The sequence below is a fragment of the Enhydra lutris genome, unplaced genomic scaffold, assembly GCF_002288905.1.
Source record: "Enhydra lutris kenyoni isolate GAN:26980312 unplaced genomic scaffold, ASM228890v2 scaffoldscaffold12, whole genome shotgun sequence".
In the NCBI taxonomy this organism is placed as follows: domain Eukaryota; kingdom Metazoa; phylum Chordata; class Mammalia; order Carnivora; family Mustelidae; genus Enhydra; species Enhydra lutris.
The window spans coordinates 18,616,714-18,634,181 of NW_019154096.1; the positions used below are offsets into that span (position 1 = coordinate 18,616,714).

Genomic DNA, 17,468 nt, shown 5'->3' on the forward strand with positions numbered 1-17,468 from the left:
GGGCATACATTATCTCTTTTTCTCAAACAGCTTTGAAAAGAAGTTCCGAATACTCCAGTTTATAGACAAACAGGCTCAGCAAGTAAGATAACTTCTCTAAAGTCACCTAGCCAGTAAATACAAAATTAGGATTTGAACCCGAGACTGCTGGAGGCTCCAAGCCACTGTGTTGGAAGGGCTTCTCTCTGTGGCCTGATGAAAGATGAATAAATATGGAGATATTTCAAGAAAGCTCCATTTTTTCTTAACTGTTTTCTCAATTATGCAAAAGAGTGTATTCAAAAGTAGCATTTGGCATAATTCTCATCTTCCCTCATGTACAATACTATTTTAAGAAGTGAAGGCTTGTTTATTGGGAGAAAGCTGCTATAGAATTTTGAAGGACTCTCTTGCAAATGATGGATCTATAATCTTGTAGAGAAAAGGGGGCAAGTTTTTGTTTTGTTTGTTTTTTTAAAACGAGACTGAAATTTGAGAGTATCCCCAGGGAAACAGAACCATATTTGATGAATTAGAGTAAATTAGTGCATGAATTTTACTTAAAAGTGAGACTCCGACAACTTGGGTAGTGAAAGATCTTTATTCAGATCTGCAAGGATTAACCATTTACTATAACATGTGTAGGATACTGGCCACGGAATTCTTCCAAAATACAGGTTTTGGGAAAAATGAGTAACCTACTTGTCCACTGAAATTCTCATTTTGGGGGCCTGGGTGGCTCAGTCAGTTAAGTGTGGGCCTTCAGCTCAGGTCATGATCTCAGGGTCTTGGGATCGAGCCCCGAGTTGGGCTCCTTGCTTGCCGTGAGCCTGCTTCTCTCTCTTCCGTGCTCATGCTCCCTCTCACTATCTATCTTTCTCTCCGTCAAATAAATAAAATCAGAAAAGAAAAAAAAATTTATTTTGGATATAAATCCTAGCATTATGTGTGCTAGCAAAACAAAATCTCTCTCTCTCTCTCTCTCTCTCTCTCTGTCACACACACACACACACACCCCACCAAACAAAAAATGGTTTGGAGGTGCAAATAAAAGGCTAAATGAATTATGATACGCACATTAAATGGAATCTGTTGTGCCCCTCTAGAGAGCAAAATGGAGTCTCTCACGTCAAGCAGGGGCCTGAGTCAAGCAATGAAGCAAGCAGTTAAAGGTACCGCAGCTGGGAGATATCGCCAGGACCCCCGTCAGCTGACACCCCAGAACTGAAAACGAGCAGAACCAGAGCAGGTCTGCAAGGACCCGAGACCGATTCAATCCCTTTACAAAGGGGAGGGTTTTGGCAGCAAAAGGTCAGAAATTTCAGACCTGATCTCTCCACGTCTGACCACTTTAGAAAGGCAACTGCTGCCCAAGGCTCTGCCCGAGGGATCTCCGACCAGAACCGAGAGCCTTCCCTGCTTGAAGGTAAGCAGCCCTAAGTGCCCAGAGCTGCCCCCGGACCCCCGAAGCCTCGTCTCAACCGCGAGCCCCTACACCGACTGCACGTTGGGTTCGTTCACTTCCGGCACCCTTCTGCCTGTCTTCTGCCCTGCCCTGCGTGTGTGTGAGAAGCCAAGTTAATCACATGGGGGAATGTCATGGAGTTTGGAATCCGGAACCTGCTTCGGGATTGTGATTTAACTTGGCTTTCTGACTGGATACAGCTGACCTTGGGAAAGGACGCAGTTCGCGCCTGCGCCATGGCAGCGCGCTCGGGAAAGCCTGCGCCCAGCTGCCCTCCCCCAGGCCACTGAGGTTTCTCTTAAAGCACTTGGGCCCATGCGATTACGTCCACGTATGCCCTACCATAAATGACTTTACTCTGCCTTTTGTTAGGGGCTGTGATTGGTAAGCCTAGTCCTCTAGAGTTACTCTCCCCCAAACTCCCATTTCCGAAGCTCTCTGTTGCTAATTTGGCGTGAACGCCCCCTACTGGCAAGATCCAGCCATTCTCCCCAATTATTGCGGCTTTCACCATTGCCAAAATCACACCGTGTTTGCTAAATACCGAAAAAATGTTTTCTTTAATTTGTTATGCTGTTTGGATGGCCAGAAGGTGAAAATGAAGAATATTATTATACGTACAACCTACAGGAAACCCTCCGTAGATGATGACTTCCAGTCCGTGGGTTCATTCCGTAATTGCTCCCGCTAACAATGCCCTCGACGGCAGACCAAATTAAAATGCATACCCAGCAGAGCTGTAATTTTTTAGTTCTGATTAACCAATTCTGTCTCCTTGAATGTAAATAACCTCTCTTCCTACTTTGAGATTTTGCTATTTAGGATTTACTCAATACAAATTTTAAACTAGATTAAAAAACATCTTTTCAAATTTATTTCAAAGATAAATGCCTCCTACAAATCTGTCATTAGATACTACTAGGTAGATCCATGTATGCCTGAGGCATTATCAGTGATGTGTGGGGGCTGGTAGTTTTTTTTTTTTTTTTTTTTTTTTTTCTATTTGGTATTCTCTTCTTCGTCTTCTGTTTGAGTAAATGGTGGTGGGTGGATTTGCAGACAGCAGCTCTTACCTCCCCCAGGGCTGGATGCAGAGGTGAATTTTCTCTCTACAGAACCCCCCCGCCCCTTTTTAAAAAAGATTTTATTTATTTATTTGAAATAGAGATCACAAGTTGTCAGAGAGACAGGCAGGGGCAAGGTGGCGGGGCGGGGGTGGGGGGGCAAGGGGAAGCAGGCTCCCTGATGAGCAGAGAGCCCCATGCGGGGCTCTATCCCAGGACCCTGAGATCATGACCTGAGCCAAAGGCAGGGGCTTAACCCACTGAGCCACCCAGGCCCCCCAGAACCCCCTTTTTTAAAAAGTGCATGGCTCCTTCTTTTCACACAGAGGAAATAAGGAAAAAATAAAATAACAGAACATAGCCAGCATCCTTTATAATTGTTCATTGGTGGATACGTGTGAGATAATAAGAAATACAGATATTGAATGCCCCATGTTCCTGACACAAAGTTCCTAAAACCTTTGTAAATTAGGGTTCTATGAGAATCTTTTCTTCTACCACTTAGTCATGGACTCCAGTTGCTGACACAGCTCCTAAATCCCTTGGAATTTCCTAGGTGACAGCAGTTTCTTTTGTTCTAAAGAGGTGGTTCTTGGTGGGCCTCCATGGGACTGGTCACCAGAAAGACCAAGACATGAATAGAAGCTTGGAATTTTCAGTCTCCCCTTCCATTCACAAGAGAGGGAGAGGGCCTGGAAATTGAGTTACTAGATGCTCGTACTTACCTACTAAACCTCTGTAAAAATCCAAATAGAGTGGGGTTTGAGTATCTTCCAGATGGGTGAACACACCCATGAACGGGGAAGATGGTGCACCCCAGCTGCAAAGGGACAGCGGCTCCTGTGCTTGGGACCCTTTCAGTCCTCCCTCTGTGTACCTCTTCATAAGGCTGCTCACCTGTGTCCTTTATTATATAATAAACTGGTAAATGTGTTACCCTGTGTTCTGTGAACCATTTGAGCAAATGATTGACTCCACAGCAGGGAGTCATGGGAAGCTCTGGCTTGAAACAAAGTCAGGCAGAAGCTGGGAGTAACGTGGGGACCTAGCACTTGGGATTGGCATCTGAGTGAGGGGATACTCCTGTGAGACTCAACCCTGAAAGTCATGGGGTTAGCGCTAACTCTGATTAGAATGGAATGGAATTGACTTGAATTTGGAATTGAATTGGATTATGGGACATCCTGCTGGTGTGGAATTGCGTGATGTGTGGAAAACCCACACAACTGGTGTCAGAAGTGTTATACCTGAGTTTTCGCGTCTGAGAGACCACCAAGGAGCCAACACTGATGCAATCACATGAGGGTTTATTTGACAAGCTTAAGCTTGGGCCCAAGTATACCCGACACAGCGGAGTAGGGACTTGGACCCCGAGCTTAGTTAAGGCAGGGGTATTTATGGGTTCCTGTTACTAAAGCAGGGTGGGGCTTCCTGGAACCAAAGCACGGTGGGGGTCCTTAGAACTAAAGTAAAGTAGGGGAAAGTTCAGCCTTTGGGCACAGGGGTCTGAGATGGCTGCCGGAGCTAAGATGGCTGTACTTATGCTAAGGCTAAACCTGAGGTGGGATGGCCTTAATTTTTCTCGTCCTCCACAGAAGTGTCGAGGGTGGTTGTGGTAAAGGAGAGGAAAGGAGAGACTTTTTAGTGTGGAGTGTGGCTTTTTAGTGTAGTAGGTGATTTTTCCATTCTACTTGCTGTTTTCTGCAGAACTGGAATATTAAATGAGATGTTTCCTTCGGAAGAAGTGCTTATAAGATGTGTTGATTATCCCCATTTGTCCTTTCTCAAGCAATATAATATCTTACTTGAATTTCTGTTTTCTATATAATAAAATGGATAAATAAATCAAGATCATTGGAAACTTTCTTCCACCCCAGAATACAGATGCCCAAAGTGAATGTAGTTCATTTCACAAAAATGAAGGTAGTTTAAAATCTTAGTTAGAAATCTTGCTTTTCTTCTTTCATTTTTTCCAGTAAAATTGAGACTTTAGCTACAACAAAGATAAGCAAATAATTAAGCCCAAATGTGAACTTGCCCAAGAAAGTTTTCATTTATTTATTTTTTTAGGCAGGCTCAAATATAAAAATAAAAATCACCCAACATGCTAACTTTAGTGTTGTCCTTCTGCTCCGCCAGATAAAGTGTACTGATGGCAAATACTTAAAAAACAGTGGCCTAAAGAAAACTTTCTTCTTGTAGAAGGAATTTCCCCAGAGGCAGAGGCATAATCTAAGTCTGGGATCAAAAAACATTATCATAAAACAGACTCCCCTCTGTTTTCACAGAAATTGATGATTATCAAAAGAATTTTAGAATTACTAAGAAAAGCTTAGGGCCTATAGACTGAGGATGGAGAAAGGGCAGATGCCTAACTAAATTCCTTTACATGGGTCATTTGGAGGTTGGGAAGAATTGATTTGTTACGTTTTTCTTTAAACTCTTCCTCTTCCTCCTCACATTGCCTTAAATTTTCTGTCCTTGTGTCTTTCATGGTTGTTAAGAATGAATGAGCTTAGCTGATAATTAGACTAAATGTCTCTTCCTTGGGAGTCATTAATCAACAACGCCAGGATTCTTAGAAGAAGGACTCAAAAGGACTTTTTTGAATTCTCTGAATGGCAGGCTCTCAAGTCTGTTTAAGGTGATTGAAGAAGAAAGCTTAGCCTTTCGGAATACTTCAGTGCTCTCTGTTAAGTAGAAGGGATAGGACTGGTGGGACAAAGTAAAGCCCATGTCTCTTTTTCCTGCTCAGTGAATGTAAAGCACATATTTTATTTTTCTGTTCAGCATCCATGTTTTGGGGGAATTAGCCCTCTTCCATGTCATTCTATATCACAGGGCTGTCAATTATGGGATGTCAGACATGACCATGGGGACTTGTGGGGGAGAAGGATGGTAGGCACCTGACCCAAGCTAAGCCAATCAACATCTTCTCCTGGGATTTGAAACTTTAGGGGAGATACCAGATAGAAGATGGTTTGAAGATGGGCCACCTGATGGCTGGAGCCCAAGCAGCTGTCCCCGGGGCAACCCTGCTTCCTGTCCTGGTGGCCGTCGTGTTTGGTTCTTCCTTCACAATGCTGAGAATTCAGAATGCCCAGAATATTATCAATAAACGCCTCTTTTTAGCTTAATAGAGCAGGATCAATTCCCATTGTTTACCATAAAAAAACCAAACCCCCCTCCTCCCCCAAACAACCCAACAGATACTTGCGGGTATAACAGCAATTCCTGAATGAGAAGTTAAAATTAAATTTAGTGCCTGCATGGAAAACTGTACAGTTCTATGGCTACAAATTGTTAGTAGCTGATCTGCACATCCAGGCTGGCATTCTGCTGTCTTTTGCTTCTACATCATGTGGTCCTTGCAGTTCTAGAGCTTAGTAGGACCAGAGGAGCTAGTGAGATAGCCAGGGGTAGTGCCGGGCTTTCCAGCATGCTCTGGGGAACATTAGTTAACACCGAGAAACTCTGTAAACAAATGAACAAACCTTGCGTAGCCAATTATGGTAGAGAAACAACCCACCTTGTGTGTGCTTTATGGAGTTTTACATTGCTCATACATATCGTAGAGGCTCTGCTGAGTTGTGTGGGAAAGAAAACTGTTTTAACTTTGCCTAACCCGGCATTTCCCAGATTTGCTTGAGTATAAAATCTTTTTCCCACTGAATGTCTATTAGTATCTCTTGAAACCAGGATTTTGTGAAGCATTTTTGCAGAAATACAGGTATAGACAGAGCAATTAGAAAAACTAGGGTTTATGGGCATCTGGGTGGATCAGTTGGTTAGCATCTGACTCTTGATTTTGGCTCAGGATATGATCTCGGGGTTGTAAGATTGAGCCCTGAGCCCTTGGTTGGGCTTCAAGCTGGATCCTGCTTAAGATTCTCTCTCTCCCTCTGCACCCCCTCCTTTCTCCCCCCCCCCCCCCCCCCCCTTTCTCTCTGGGGAAAAAAGAAAAACTAGGGTTTAGATATTTAAGCATATATTTGGTAGAATGCTGAGAAATGAATTTTTATTTTTTTGCCATATTTCCTAAATCAGTATTTCATCTTTAATCATTTGAACTTTTTAATGATGATTTAGAGTATTTCACTTATTTGCATGATTGAAATGGGTATTTAATAAAATGGCTATTTTAATATCAGATAACCAAACACTAATGCCTTTTTTCCTAAAGGAGATAGATAAATGCTTTCCAAGATCACAAGCCAAAAGGAAGCAAGTTACAATTTTATTAATCTGTACATGTATTTTACAACTCTGGACTTCCAGTGGGTTTATCATTTCTTAATAGAAATAATTAACATGTATCTGTCAGAATAATGATTCTCAACTTGGGGAAATTTTGTCCCCCAGGAGACACGTGGGATGTCTGTGGATGTTTTTTGGTTGTCACAAATGGGTTGGGGGGTGAGGCTATTGGCATCTAGCTGGTAGAGGGGATGCTTTAAACATTCTACAGTAGGAATGGCAGCCCCCGGCAATAAAGAGTTGTCCAGCCCCAAATATTAATAATGATACTGAGGTTGAGAAGCCCGAGGAAGCAAAGTCTTTGAGAAGAAACAATTTCACCCCAAACTTAGTTCAAGATCGAAAGCGCCCTAAGGCATTATCACATTCCCAGACTGCTAGGTTCAATGACATATTCCCTGTAGGCTTTGTGGCATTCTGTTTGACAACTTGAGTCTAGACTTTGTCATTAACTGAAATTTGACCTGTGCTTCAGTTTCTTTTCCTGGAAAACAAATAGTGAGATGATTGAGAGGTTTCTGGTGACATTGTATGATTCATGAAGAACAGTTCTGAATCTTAAACACTTGTAAGAGAGATGATACTGGGCTTAGGCTTCTGTGGACATTTAACCGTGTAGAGAAGATCTGAATCCAAAGATGTTGCCTCCCTGTGCCTGGACATATCTGGTACAGCCATGTAGTGCTCAGGAGCAGGGCAAAGAATGGCTCATTGTGTCTCCTAGAGAGTCTCATTGATGCCTATTGTTCCACTCATCCCTTATATGAAAGCTCTGATCTCAGCTCGCTCCTCAACAACACCCATCTTTTGGCCATCTCCTCCCCCCCCCCTTTTTTTAGATTTTATTTATTTATTTGCAAGAGAGAGTGAGAGCACGAGAGGGATGAGGGGCAGAGGGAGAAGCAGGCTCCCTGCCAAGCAAAGAGCCTGATGCGGGGCTTGATCCCAGGACCCTGAAATTATGACCTGAGTTGAAGCCAGACAACCCACTGAGCCATGCAGGTGCCCCTCCTCCTCTTTTATTTCACTCACTCAGTTCTCAGGTCTATGTTACCATAAATTTCCCTCTCAAATCCTCCTCTATCTCATGAGCACTGATTTCCAGCAGTCTTTCAGGTATCTCCATAGGGATCACAATCATAATGATGATGGTAGTAGTAATAATAATGAAGTTAGCTAACACTATTGACCTCCTGCTATCGCTCAGGCATTAGGGCAGAGCTCTTTTTTTTTTTTTAAGGTTTTATTTATTTATTTGACACAGAGAGAGGGACAGCAAGACAGGGAACATAAGCAGGGGGAGTGGGAGAGGGAGAAGCAGGCTTCCTGCGGAGCACGGAGCCTGATGCAGGGCTCAATCCCAGGACCCTGGTTACTCAGAGGTTAGCAACTTGTTCAAGATCAAACAATGAGCATATAGTACATCTGGGACAAAAAACTGTTAATATTCAAAATTTCGTGGGTCCTTAATGGATGGATTAGCTTCTTTCTTACATAGCTTATCTTGCTGGGTTCCTTGAAATGATAGACGCCATCCATTAGGCTAGAGCTCTTAAATCCTTCTCTTGTCTCCTTATATTTACAACTGATCAGTTTCCAAGAATTTACTGTCAAATCCATCTTTTCTTTGCCCACCACTCCTCCCGTCATTGCCTCTACTGCTGGTCTTCATCACTTCCTCGCTCCCCAACTGACAGTCACTCCTGAACAGAGTGACCTGCTTCCAAACTTTTCCTCTCTGGTCTTTGTTCGGCTGCCTTATTTCTTCCTATTTAAGCGTCCTTACTCTGGCATTCAGCGCCCTCCATGATGGAGGCCCAACTGTGACATCCCACCTTGACACCCAGAAAGTGGTTTTCACTATTTATCATATCATATACATCTTAAGTTTCTTGAGTTCATTCCTTTTTTTGTTTGTTTTTAAAGATTTTATTTATGTATTTATTTGAGAGAGAGAGTATAAGTGGGGCGGGGTCGAGGGGGGCAACAGAGGAGAGGGAGAAGCAGGCTCCTTGCTGAGCAGGGAGCTTGACATGGAGCTCAATCTCAGGATCCTGGGATCATGACCAGAGCCAAAGACAGGCACTTAACCAACTGAGCCACCCAGGCACCCCTATTTTCTCATTCCTAATGGTAGCTCCAGACCATACTTATCTTGGTTGAGAAAAGCTAGCTTACCTCTTCCTTGCACTTATCAAAGCAACACACAGACTCTTTATTTAGAGGATGTAGACAAGCTTCTTGTGGTACTCAGAATGGATCTGCTTTCCTTTCTTTATTCATGTTTCTTTACCCTAGAATGTCCATTATCTGTCCCCACCATTGCTCTGACTACCAGAAGCTTTTAAAGCCCAGAACTTTCTCTGATAAACCTTCCTCAAGTCAGAAGCATTTATTCTTTCGGTGATCCTAAAGAATATTTTAATGTCTGTTATTCGTATATATTGTAAGGTTCTCAGGCAGGGACACTGTGACATTAATTTTTGCATTTTCTGAGCTATCACCCATTATGGGTTGATATGTATGTAACTGCTTCCATATGGAAAGGGCTCAGTAAATGTTTGATGATAGAATTGTATCTCTTTATAATTGGTTAATGTAGAATGTACATGGAGTACAAGGAAGTAAATTTGCACAGTGCTGAAGTTTTCATTTCAGTAACAATTCATGGATATATGTACAGGGTTATTAATTATGATGTTATTTCTAATAAAATATTGGGAAAAAAAGAATTGTATCTCTTGAAGTTCCTTTTAGTTCTCTGATTCTAAAATTATCAGTCATTATTTATTTCTTTAAATAAAAAAGAATTGCTTTGGGATAAATATTTCTCCCTGAGGGTAGAAATATGTTAAGGGTATTCTACAAACTAAAATTATATAAGGAGTTTAATCACAGTATAATTAAGAGCTAGGGTTTTATGGAAATGCCAGTGAATTTTGCCACAAAAGAATAATGAGCTTCTTTCTTTTGAAAACAATATGATCTGTGGGACATTTCTTTTAAAGGAAGTGGAATTGTGCGTAAAAATGGTCAGCTTCATGAACATTGCAATTAAAAATTGATTTTGTCTTTATTTTCTGTTATGAAAGTAACCCAGACAAGATACTGATGAAGCATGAAGTTAGGACTCAAGATAGCCCATGCATTTATTTTAGTTTGTTTATATTAGTAACTTCAATACTTAGGGATGGAAAAGTTAGCAGTGCAAACCAATATCCAGGTCTCCCTTCTTGGGAATATAGGACTGCTTGGCCTGCTTGGACCTAAGTAGAGCCATGTGATGGTTCTGGCCAACAAAATCTGAATGGGAGTGACATATGACAGTGGAAAAGCCAACATGTTTCTTCCATTTTCTTTCCATCTTAGCAGTCATAGAGGAGACTGTGGGCTGAAATGACAGAAATGCAAGGTTAAAACAGCCTTAATTATATATTCATTTGTTTGTTTTTTGACAAGTAATTTATGTATTTTACCATCAACTTAAAGCAAGAATGAATGAAAGGAGTACTTGGAGGATGAGGCTGATTGAAAAACATTGCAACAGGGGTGCTTGGGTGGCTCAGTCGTTAAGTGTCTGCCTTTGGCTCAGGTCATGATCCCATGGGAATCGAGCCCCACATAGGGCTCCCTGCTCAGTGGGAAGCCTCCTTCTCCCACTCCCACTCCCCTTGCCTGTGTTCTCTCTCTCGCTGTGTCTCTCTCTGTCCAATAAAAACAAAAAACAAAAAACAAAAACAAAAAACCATCGCAACATATCCAGAGTCTAGTTAGAATACTATGGTACCATATAATATAAATAACCATTCAGTGAAATTTCCATTTATTTTAGTAATAAAATTTTTTATTTCTTATATGTGAGTGTACCCATATTTTGCTTTAAAATTAATAATCACAGTTGAATAAGCAGTAGTTTATTTTTCTAATCAAGTGACTGGCCTGCTGAATATTAAATGTTCAACAAATGTTGCATCTTACTATTTTCACCAAACAAGAGTTTCTATTTTGATTATTCCTGGTAAATAATAATTTTTTTTCTCCACTGGTTTCCATCTGCCAAGCAGTTTAGCAGATGGACAGTTTATCATGGCTGTTTTTGCTCTAAGCATTTCTGTCAGATGAATCCTTATTTCCAGAGCAGTAGCTGTTGGCAATCTTTTCTCTAAAGTCCATCCATCAGGACTTCTTTATCATGGTTGGCCAAGGAGTCCTTTGGCTGTCATGTCTTTGTTCTGCTGCACATGATATTCCTGAACTCTCATGGATATTCTTTGCATCATTAAAATATACATATATATTTTTAAAGATTTATTTATTTATTTTAGAGAGGGTTGGGGGGGGGCAGAGGGAGAGGGATGGAGAGAGAATCTCAAGCAGACTCTGCACTGAGCACAGAGCCTGACACAGGGCTCCATCTCATGACCCTGAGATCATGACCTGAGCCAAAACAAAGAGCCAGATGCTCAACCAACTGAGCCATCCAGGTGCCCCTCATTTAAAAATATTTTTAGTGTTCTGAACAGGTGGTATCATTAGTGTTCTGAACAGGTGGTATCATCAGGTTTTACTTCTTTTGTTGTGTGGTCTGTAACATAGTCCAAAAAGGAGGTTTCTGTAAATTTTTTGTGGTCGCCAAGAATTTCCTTATATTGTTTTATCTGATCAGATCCTGGTATTTGTGCAGCCATATTCTTTTGGTACATTTGTTAGCTACCCTTTCTGATGATGCGTGAGTTTCCATTCTGCTCTGGAGAAGCGACCGTTCATTCTTTGCTTGAACGTCTCAGAGGCCTGATGTCTTAAGCATGGGCTTTCCCATCCAACACCAGTGTGAGGCTGGGAAGCTGTACTACCAGTTGAGTCTGGGGGTAGAAGTTCAGGGTCAAGGCAGGCACCAGGCTGCTGGACAGTAGACACTAAAGCAGCCTGAATTTTTGAATCTCCACACGGGGGCGTTGCCCTGGAGAGTTGCCAGGACCTAATGTGGTCATTGCTTGTGTGTGGAATAACTTTCATCTGTTTCAACCAGTGAGATTTTGGATTAACATGTCGCTGAAGAATCATTTGGCCTAATCTGATTTATATAGGTGGCACTGGTAATTACAGTCATTAGAGATAAAAGAAGAAAACTAATAATAGCAGTAGCTAACCCTTATTGGACACTCACTCTCTGGGCTTTGTCTCAGGTGCAGGAATGAATGATCTTATTCAACCCCTATAAATAACCCACTTAACAGACGAGGAGTCCGAGACATAGAGAAATTTTTAAAAAGATTTTTATTTATTTATCTGAGAGAGAGAGAGAGAGCGCGCGCACAAGCAGAGGGAGGGGCAGAGGAAGTGGGAGAAGCAAATGTGGGGCTGGACTCCAGGATCCTGGAATCATGACTTAAGCAGAAGGCAGATGGTTAACCGACTGAGCCACACGGGTGTCCCACCATAGAGCAATCTAATAACTCACCTAGGGTCACAGAATTCATAAGGTTTGGAGCTGGGATTCAGACTTACATTTGATCTGATACCGAGGTTCATTTACTTCCTGTGTATGCTCTAGAGTCATTTGGTTTATTCACATATTTGTAAATTATAAGTAAAAGCAAAAGTAGAACTGGGTTCTATGGTGTGAAGTATAGTATTTTTTAAAGGAGCATGGTAGAGTTTGTCTTCTGGGAAACTTCTTGGGATTTATAGAAACTTTATTCCCGGGCACCTGGGTGGCTCAGTGGATTAAGCCACTGCCTTCAGCTCGGGTCATGATCTCAGGGTCGTGGGATTGAGCCCCACATTGGGCTCTCTGCTCAGCAGGGAGCCTGCTTCCCTCTCTCTCTCTGCCTACTTGTGATCTCTCTCTCTGTCAAATAAATAAATAAAATCTTAAAAAAAAAAAAGAAACTTTATTCCCTTTGGGGGCAAAAGGGGAAATTTCTGGTTCAGGTGACCTACTTTGCTTTTAAAGTATGCATAAGTTGGGCACAGCATAAGGATTACGGCAAAGTCCTTGTAGGATTCAGGAATGATGATGTGATTAATGTCTTGATTTAACAGTGATGACAGCATACAATAATTAGCAACTTAATAAGTTAAATATCATTAATATGTCTTTTGGGAAGGATTCTTTGTCAGATTAAGTAAGACTCTGTGCTTTGATTGCCTATGACGTTTTGAACTGAGCTAAGCTCTTCACTCTGAGGATCAAATCCCAAAGTCCTAGCTTTACTCATCTGTCATTTCTTTGACTCCTTAGGGAATCCTGACTTTAATGAAGACAAATCTTATTACTTTAAACATTTTTTCTTGGCAATAAAAATCTAACCAGGACTCTAATGAACTAGAAAATGATTATGTCCTATTAAAGGTATTGGTTGGTATTAGTTGCTTTTGGGACCTTTTATTATACTTTTCTTGGGTGGTAGAAATATAAGAAATACTGATTCTTTGGGGCTCCCTGAAAAATCTGGGAGTCTGCAGGCAGGGCAAAATACAAGATGATCTCAGACATTTTGTTGGGCCAAAAAGTAATGGGTGTGTATTACAGGAAATTCAAGTCCGCTTGAAGGGACCCCTCCTATCAAAATTGGGGAACTGTTTGAATATTAAAAAAGAATATTGACTGTGACTAACGGAAAGAAGAGACCTTGATAGTCACTTCAGGGAAATAATTCATTGTAGAAGTAGTGTATCCAGGTTAAGGACTTGATTCAGGTTTGAATCATGACTCCATTATCTTTTTTTTTTTTTTTTTTAAGATTTATTTTCTTATTTGAGAGAGAGAGAAAAAGAGAGAGAGAGAGGAACCCAAGTAGACTCCATGCTGAGTGGTGTGGAGTCTTATGCCAGACTTGATCTCAGCATCCTGAGATCATGACCTGAGCCAAAACCAAGAGTCAGATGCTTAACCAACTGTGCCACCCAAGCACTCTTCCATTATCTTTTCTGTTAAGGTCTTAAACCTTTCCATGCCTCAGTTTCCATGTCTCTAAAATGGTGGTAATAATAATAATAATAATAACAACAATACCTACCTCAGAGTAGTGATAAGAGAATCCTCTTAACTAAGATGTATGCAAAGTGTTTAAAATAGTCCCTGGTACATAGCATGTGCTAAGTATGTCCTATTTGTTATTATTACTTTTATTATTATTGTCTGTAATACTATACAAGCCTTGGGATTTTGTTGTTTTTATGGCCAATTGTTTTCCCCTTTTCCTTATCTTTATTGAGTATAATTGATCTGTAACATTGTGTACATTTAAGGTGTACAACATATTGACTTGATACACATATATTGTGAAATGATTACCAGAGTTGTGCTAGCTAACACCTCTGTCACCTCACTTAATTACCATTTCCTTGTTGTGGTGAGAATGTTTAAGATCTACTCTCTTTTACCCTTTGACCAACATCTCCTCATTTCCCCCAACCCTCTAGGCCCTGACAGCTGCTACCATTTCTACTCTCTTTCCTTGTAGTGTCTTTTTTTTTTTTTTAAGATTTTATTTATTTATTTGAGAGAGACCAAGAGTGAGAGTGATCACAGAGAGAGAGGGAGAAACAGACTCCTTGCTGAGGGTAGAGCCTGATGTGGGGCTCCATCCCAGGACCATGAGATCATGACCTGAGCCAAAGACAGATGCTTAACTGACTGAACCATCAAGGTGTTCCTCCTTGTAGTGTCCTTAACTAGCTTTGGTATCAGGGTAATGCTGGCCTTATAAAATGTGTTTGGGATTGTTCTCTCCTCTTCTTCTTCTTCTTCTTCTTTTTTTTTTTTTTGGAAGAGTTTGAGAAGGATTGGTATTAACTTGTCTTTGGTAATTGGTAATTGGTAGAATTTACCAGGGAAACCATCTGGTCCTGGGTTTTTCATTGTTGGGAGATTTCTGATTACTGATTCAATCTCCTTGTTATTCGATTTTCTATTTCTTCATAATTTAGCCTTCGTAGGTTGTGTATTTCTAGGAATTTATCCATTTCTTCTAGGTTATCCAATCTGTTGACATAATTGTTCATAGTACTCTTTTATGATCCTTTGTATATTTGTGATATCAGATGTAATGTCTCCTTTTTCTCTTCTGATTTAATTTATTTGAGTCTTCTCTCTTTGTTCTTACTTTGTCTATCTAAAGCTTTGTCAGTTTTCTTTGTCTTTTCAAAAAAACCAGCCCTTGGTTTCATTGATTCTTTTCTATTGCTTTTCTGGTCTTTATTTCATTATTTCTGCTCTGATCTTTGTTATTTCCTTCCTTCTGCTAACTTTGCAGCCCTGGGCTTTCATACTCTGGACTTAAAAAAAAAAACAAACCAGGAGTGCACTTCTCATTGGATTTTTATTATAGCTGAGTTGCTGTCAAATACAGTAAGTCATTTCAGAGGTCCATGTGATACCAGGAAGATGGTGAAATAAAAAGTTGTCAGGGACGCTTGGGTGGCTCAGTTGGTTAGGCAGCTGCCTTCGGCTCAGGTCGTGATCCCAGCGTCCTGGGATCGAGTCCCACATCGGGCTCCTTGCTCATCGGGGAGCCTGCTTCTCCCTCTGCCTCTGCCTGCCATTCTGTCTGCCTGTGCTTGCTCTCTCTCCCTCTCTCTCTCTCTGACAAATAAATAAAAAAATAAAATCTTTAAAAAAAAAAAAGTTGTCAGATAGAAAATCCATGGAAATCTCTCTGTTATGTTAAGAGCAGTTCCGTGATTCACTGGCGTGTGAGACTTCAGAGCCAAGCAGAGGGATTGGGTGGGAGCTGTGGGGTGAGGGATGGGCGTCCCGATGCAGAGGCCACAGCTGGCCTTGGCAGTGTTTCCTAATTGAGAATCAGTACTGAAAATGGGATAGTGCTCCCAATGAAGAGATGATTGAAGGATGAGAGTAGACACCCCAGAGGCCCAGGGGATTAAGGAGCAACCTGGACAGGGACTCTTAGGGAGAAGGGACCATGTAGTCAGCAAACCCTTAGTGTTGAGTTGGGCCAGTTGAAGTTTGCTTGGCTGTTGATTTCCCTGCGTGACCCCCAGGAAGTGCCTCATCAAGAAGCCTGTGAGGAATCACGTCCTTACCTGCCCTTCTTCCTTTCTGGAGCCTTTTAAGACATTTGTCTTAATCCAACTCCAATTCATGTTCATTGAAATTGTATCTGAAGTAGTATTAATTCAACCATAAAACTTAGCCTTCCTTTAACTCCTTTGGAAAACCCACATAAAGGAGTGGAGAAAGAGCATTTCTGTGTCCAGGTCAATCTCACATTTCATTGTTAAAACAATCTATGTTTCTAGAAACTGTGTTTAGTACCAAATGCAGCTTCAGTTTTCTTAAGGTACGATAATCACACAGGTAGGGTTTGTAGTTTAGATTGTCACCAAATGCAAAACTTGCCTGGGACAGAGCAAATGCCTATATCAAGGGAGTTGGTCTTATTTTAAGCTTTCCACTAGCATAGCTGGCCTTATGACACAGTCTGAAGGTCGAATAGATTGTGCACGCACTTGGGTACATTATTTCATTTTTCTGAAACTCAGTTTCTCCGTACATTGGAGGTTGCACGTGGCAGCTGTGAGCATAGACCAGTCCCTGTTTAGTTCTCCCCCGCCCTTTTTTTTTTTAATTTAGAAAATTGTTTTAGAGGGAGTTTATGTTCCCTGCAAAGTGAGGGGAGGGTACAGCGATTTCCCATATTTCGCCAGCCTCCACACCTATATAACCTTCCCCATTATCAACATCCCCCAGCCATTTGGCACATTTGAAACAGTTGATGATCCTACACTGACATAACATAATCACCCAAGGTCCGTAGTTTACGTTATGATTCACTCATGGTGTTACATATTCTCTGGCTTTGGACAAATGTATGCTAACAGCTAACATGGATCCATCATTATGGTGTGATTCAGTGTATTTTCACTGCTCTAAAATTCCCGTGCTCCAACTATTCACAACCCCTACCTCACTCCTCAGCTCCCACTGATTTTTTTTTTTTTTTAACTGCTCCATAGTTTTGCCTTTTCTAGAACGTCATATAGTTGGAATCATACTGACATAATCTTTTTGGATTGGCTTCTTTCGCTTTGTAATATATATTTAAGGTTCCTCCACATTTTATCATGGCTTAATAACTCATTTCTTTTTCATGCTGAGTAACATTCTGTTTTCTGAATCTACCACATTACCCTACTGAAGTCATTGTGGTTGCTTCCAAGTTAGCAATTATGAATAAATCTCCTGTAAATATCTGTGCAGGTTATTATGTGGGCATAAGTTTTCAACTCCTTTGCCTAAATACCAAAGAATGTAATTGTTGGATTGTACGGTGAGAGTATGTTTAGTTTTGTAAGAAACTGCCAAACTGACAAATGAAGAGAATTCCTTTCCAGCATTTGGTACTTTCAGTGTTGTGGATTATGGCCATTCTAATACATGTATAGTGGTATCTTATGGTTGTTTTAATTTGCATTTCCCTGATGACATATGACATGGAGCATCTTTACATATGCTTATTCGGCTTCTGTATATCTTCTTTGATGAGTTGTCTGTTAAAGTCCTTGGCCCACTTTTGAATTGGGTTTTGTTTCTTATTGCTGAGTTTTTTTTTTTTTTAAGATTTTATTTATTTATTTGACAGACAGAGATCACAAGTAGGCAGAGAGGCAGGCAGAGAGAGAGAAGGAAGCAGGCTTCCCACTGAGCAGAGAGCCCAATGTGGGGCTCGATCCCA

General features: G+C 41.1%; 1 protein-coding gene across 2 annotated transcripts; it reads right to left on the reverse strand.

Annotated features, from left to right (window-relative positions):
- Positions 1-10,955: 10,955 nt before the first annotated feature.
- On the reverse strand, positions 10,956-11,453 carry LOC111145406 (mitochondrial import inner membrane translocase subunit Tim9-like). Of its 2 annotated transcripts, none has more exons than XM_022500284.1 (2): positions 11,323-11,453; positions 10,956-11,004 (listed from the first exon to the last, which is right to left on the reverse strand). In XM_022500284.1, the coding sequence occupies exons 1-2, from the start codon at positions 11,451-11,453 to the stop codon at positions 10,956-10,958; spliced, it is 180 nt and encodes a 59-aa protein (XP_022355992.1). The 2 variants fall into 2 exon arrangements, with proteins under 2 accessions (XP_022355992.1, XP_022355991.1); XM_022500283.1 differs by having other exon boundaries at positions 10,956-11,020; positions 11,312-11,453.
- Positions 11,454-17,468: the final 6,015 nt, after the last annotated feature.

Excerpts from the sequence above, each read along its gene's own strand:
- LOC111145406 (XM_022500283.1), bottom strand. The coding sequence starts at position 11,453 with ATGGCTGCACAAATACCAGGATCTGATCAGATAAAACAATATAAGGAA. Across the intron at positions 11,021-11,311 it reads AAAACCTGATGATACCACCT|TTCAGGAATATCATGTGCAG; the intron begins GTTCAGAACACT and ends TATCCATGAGAG.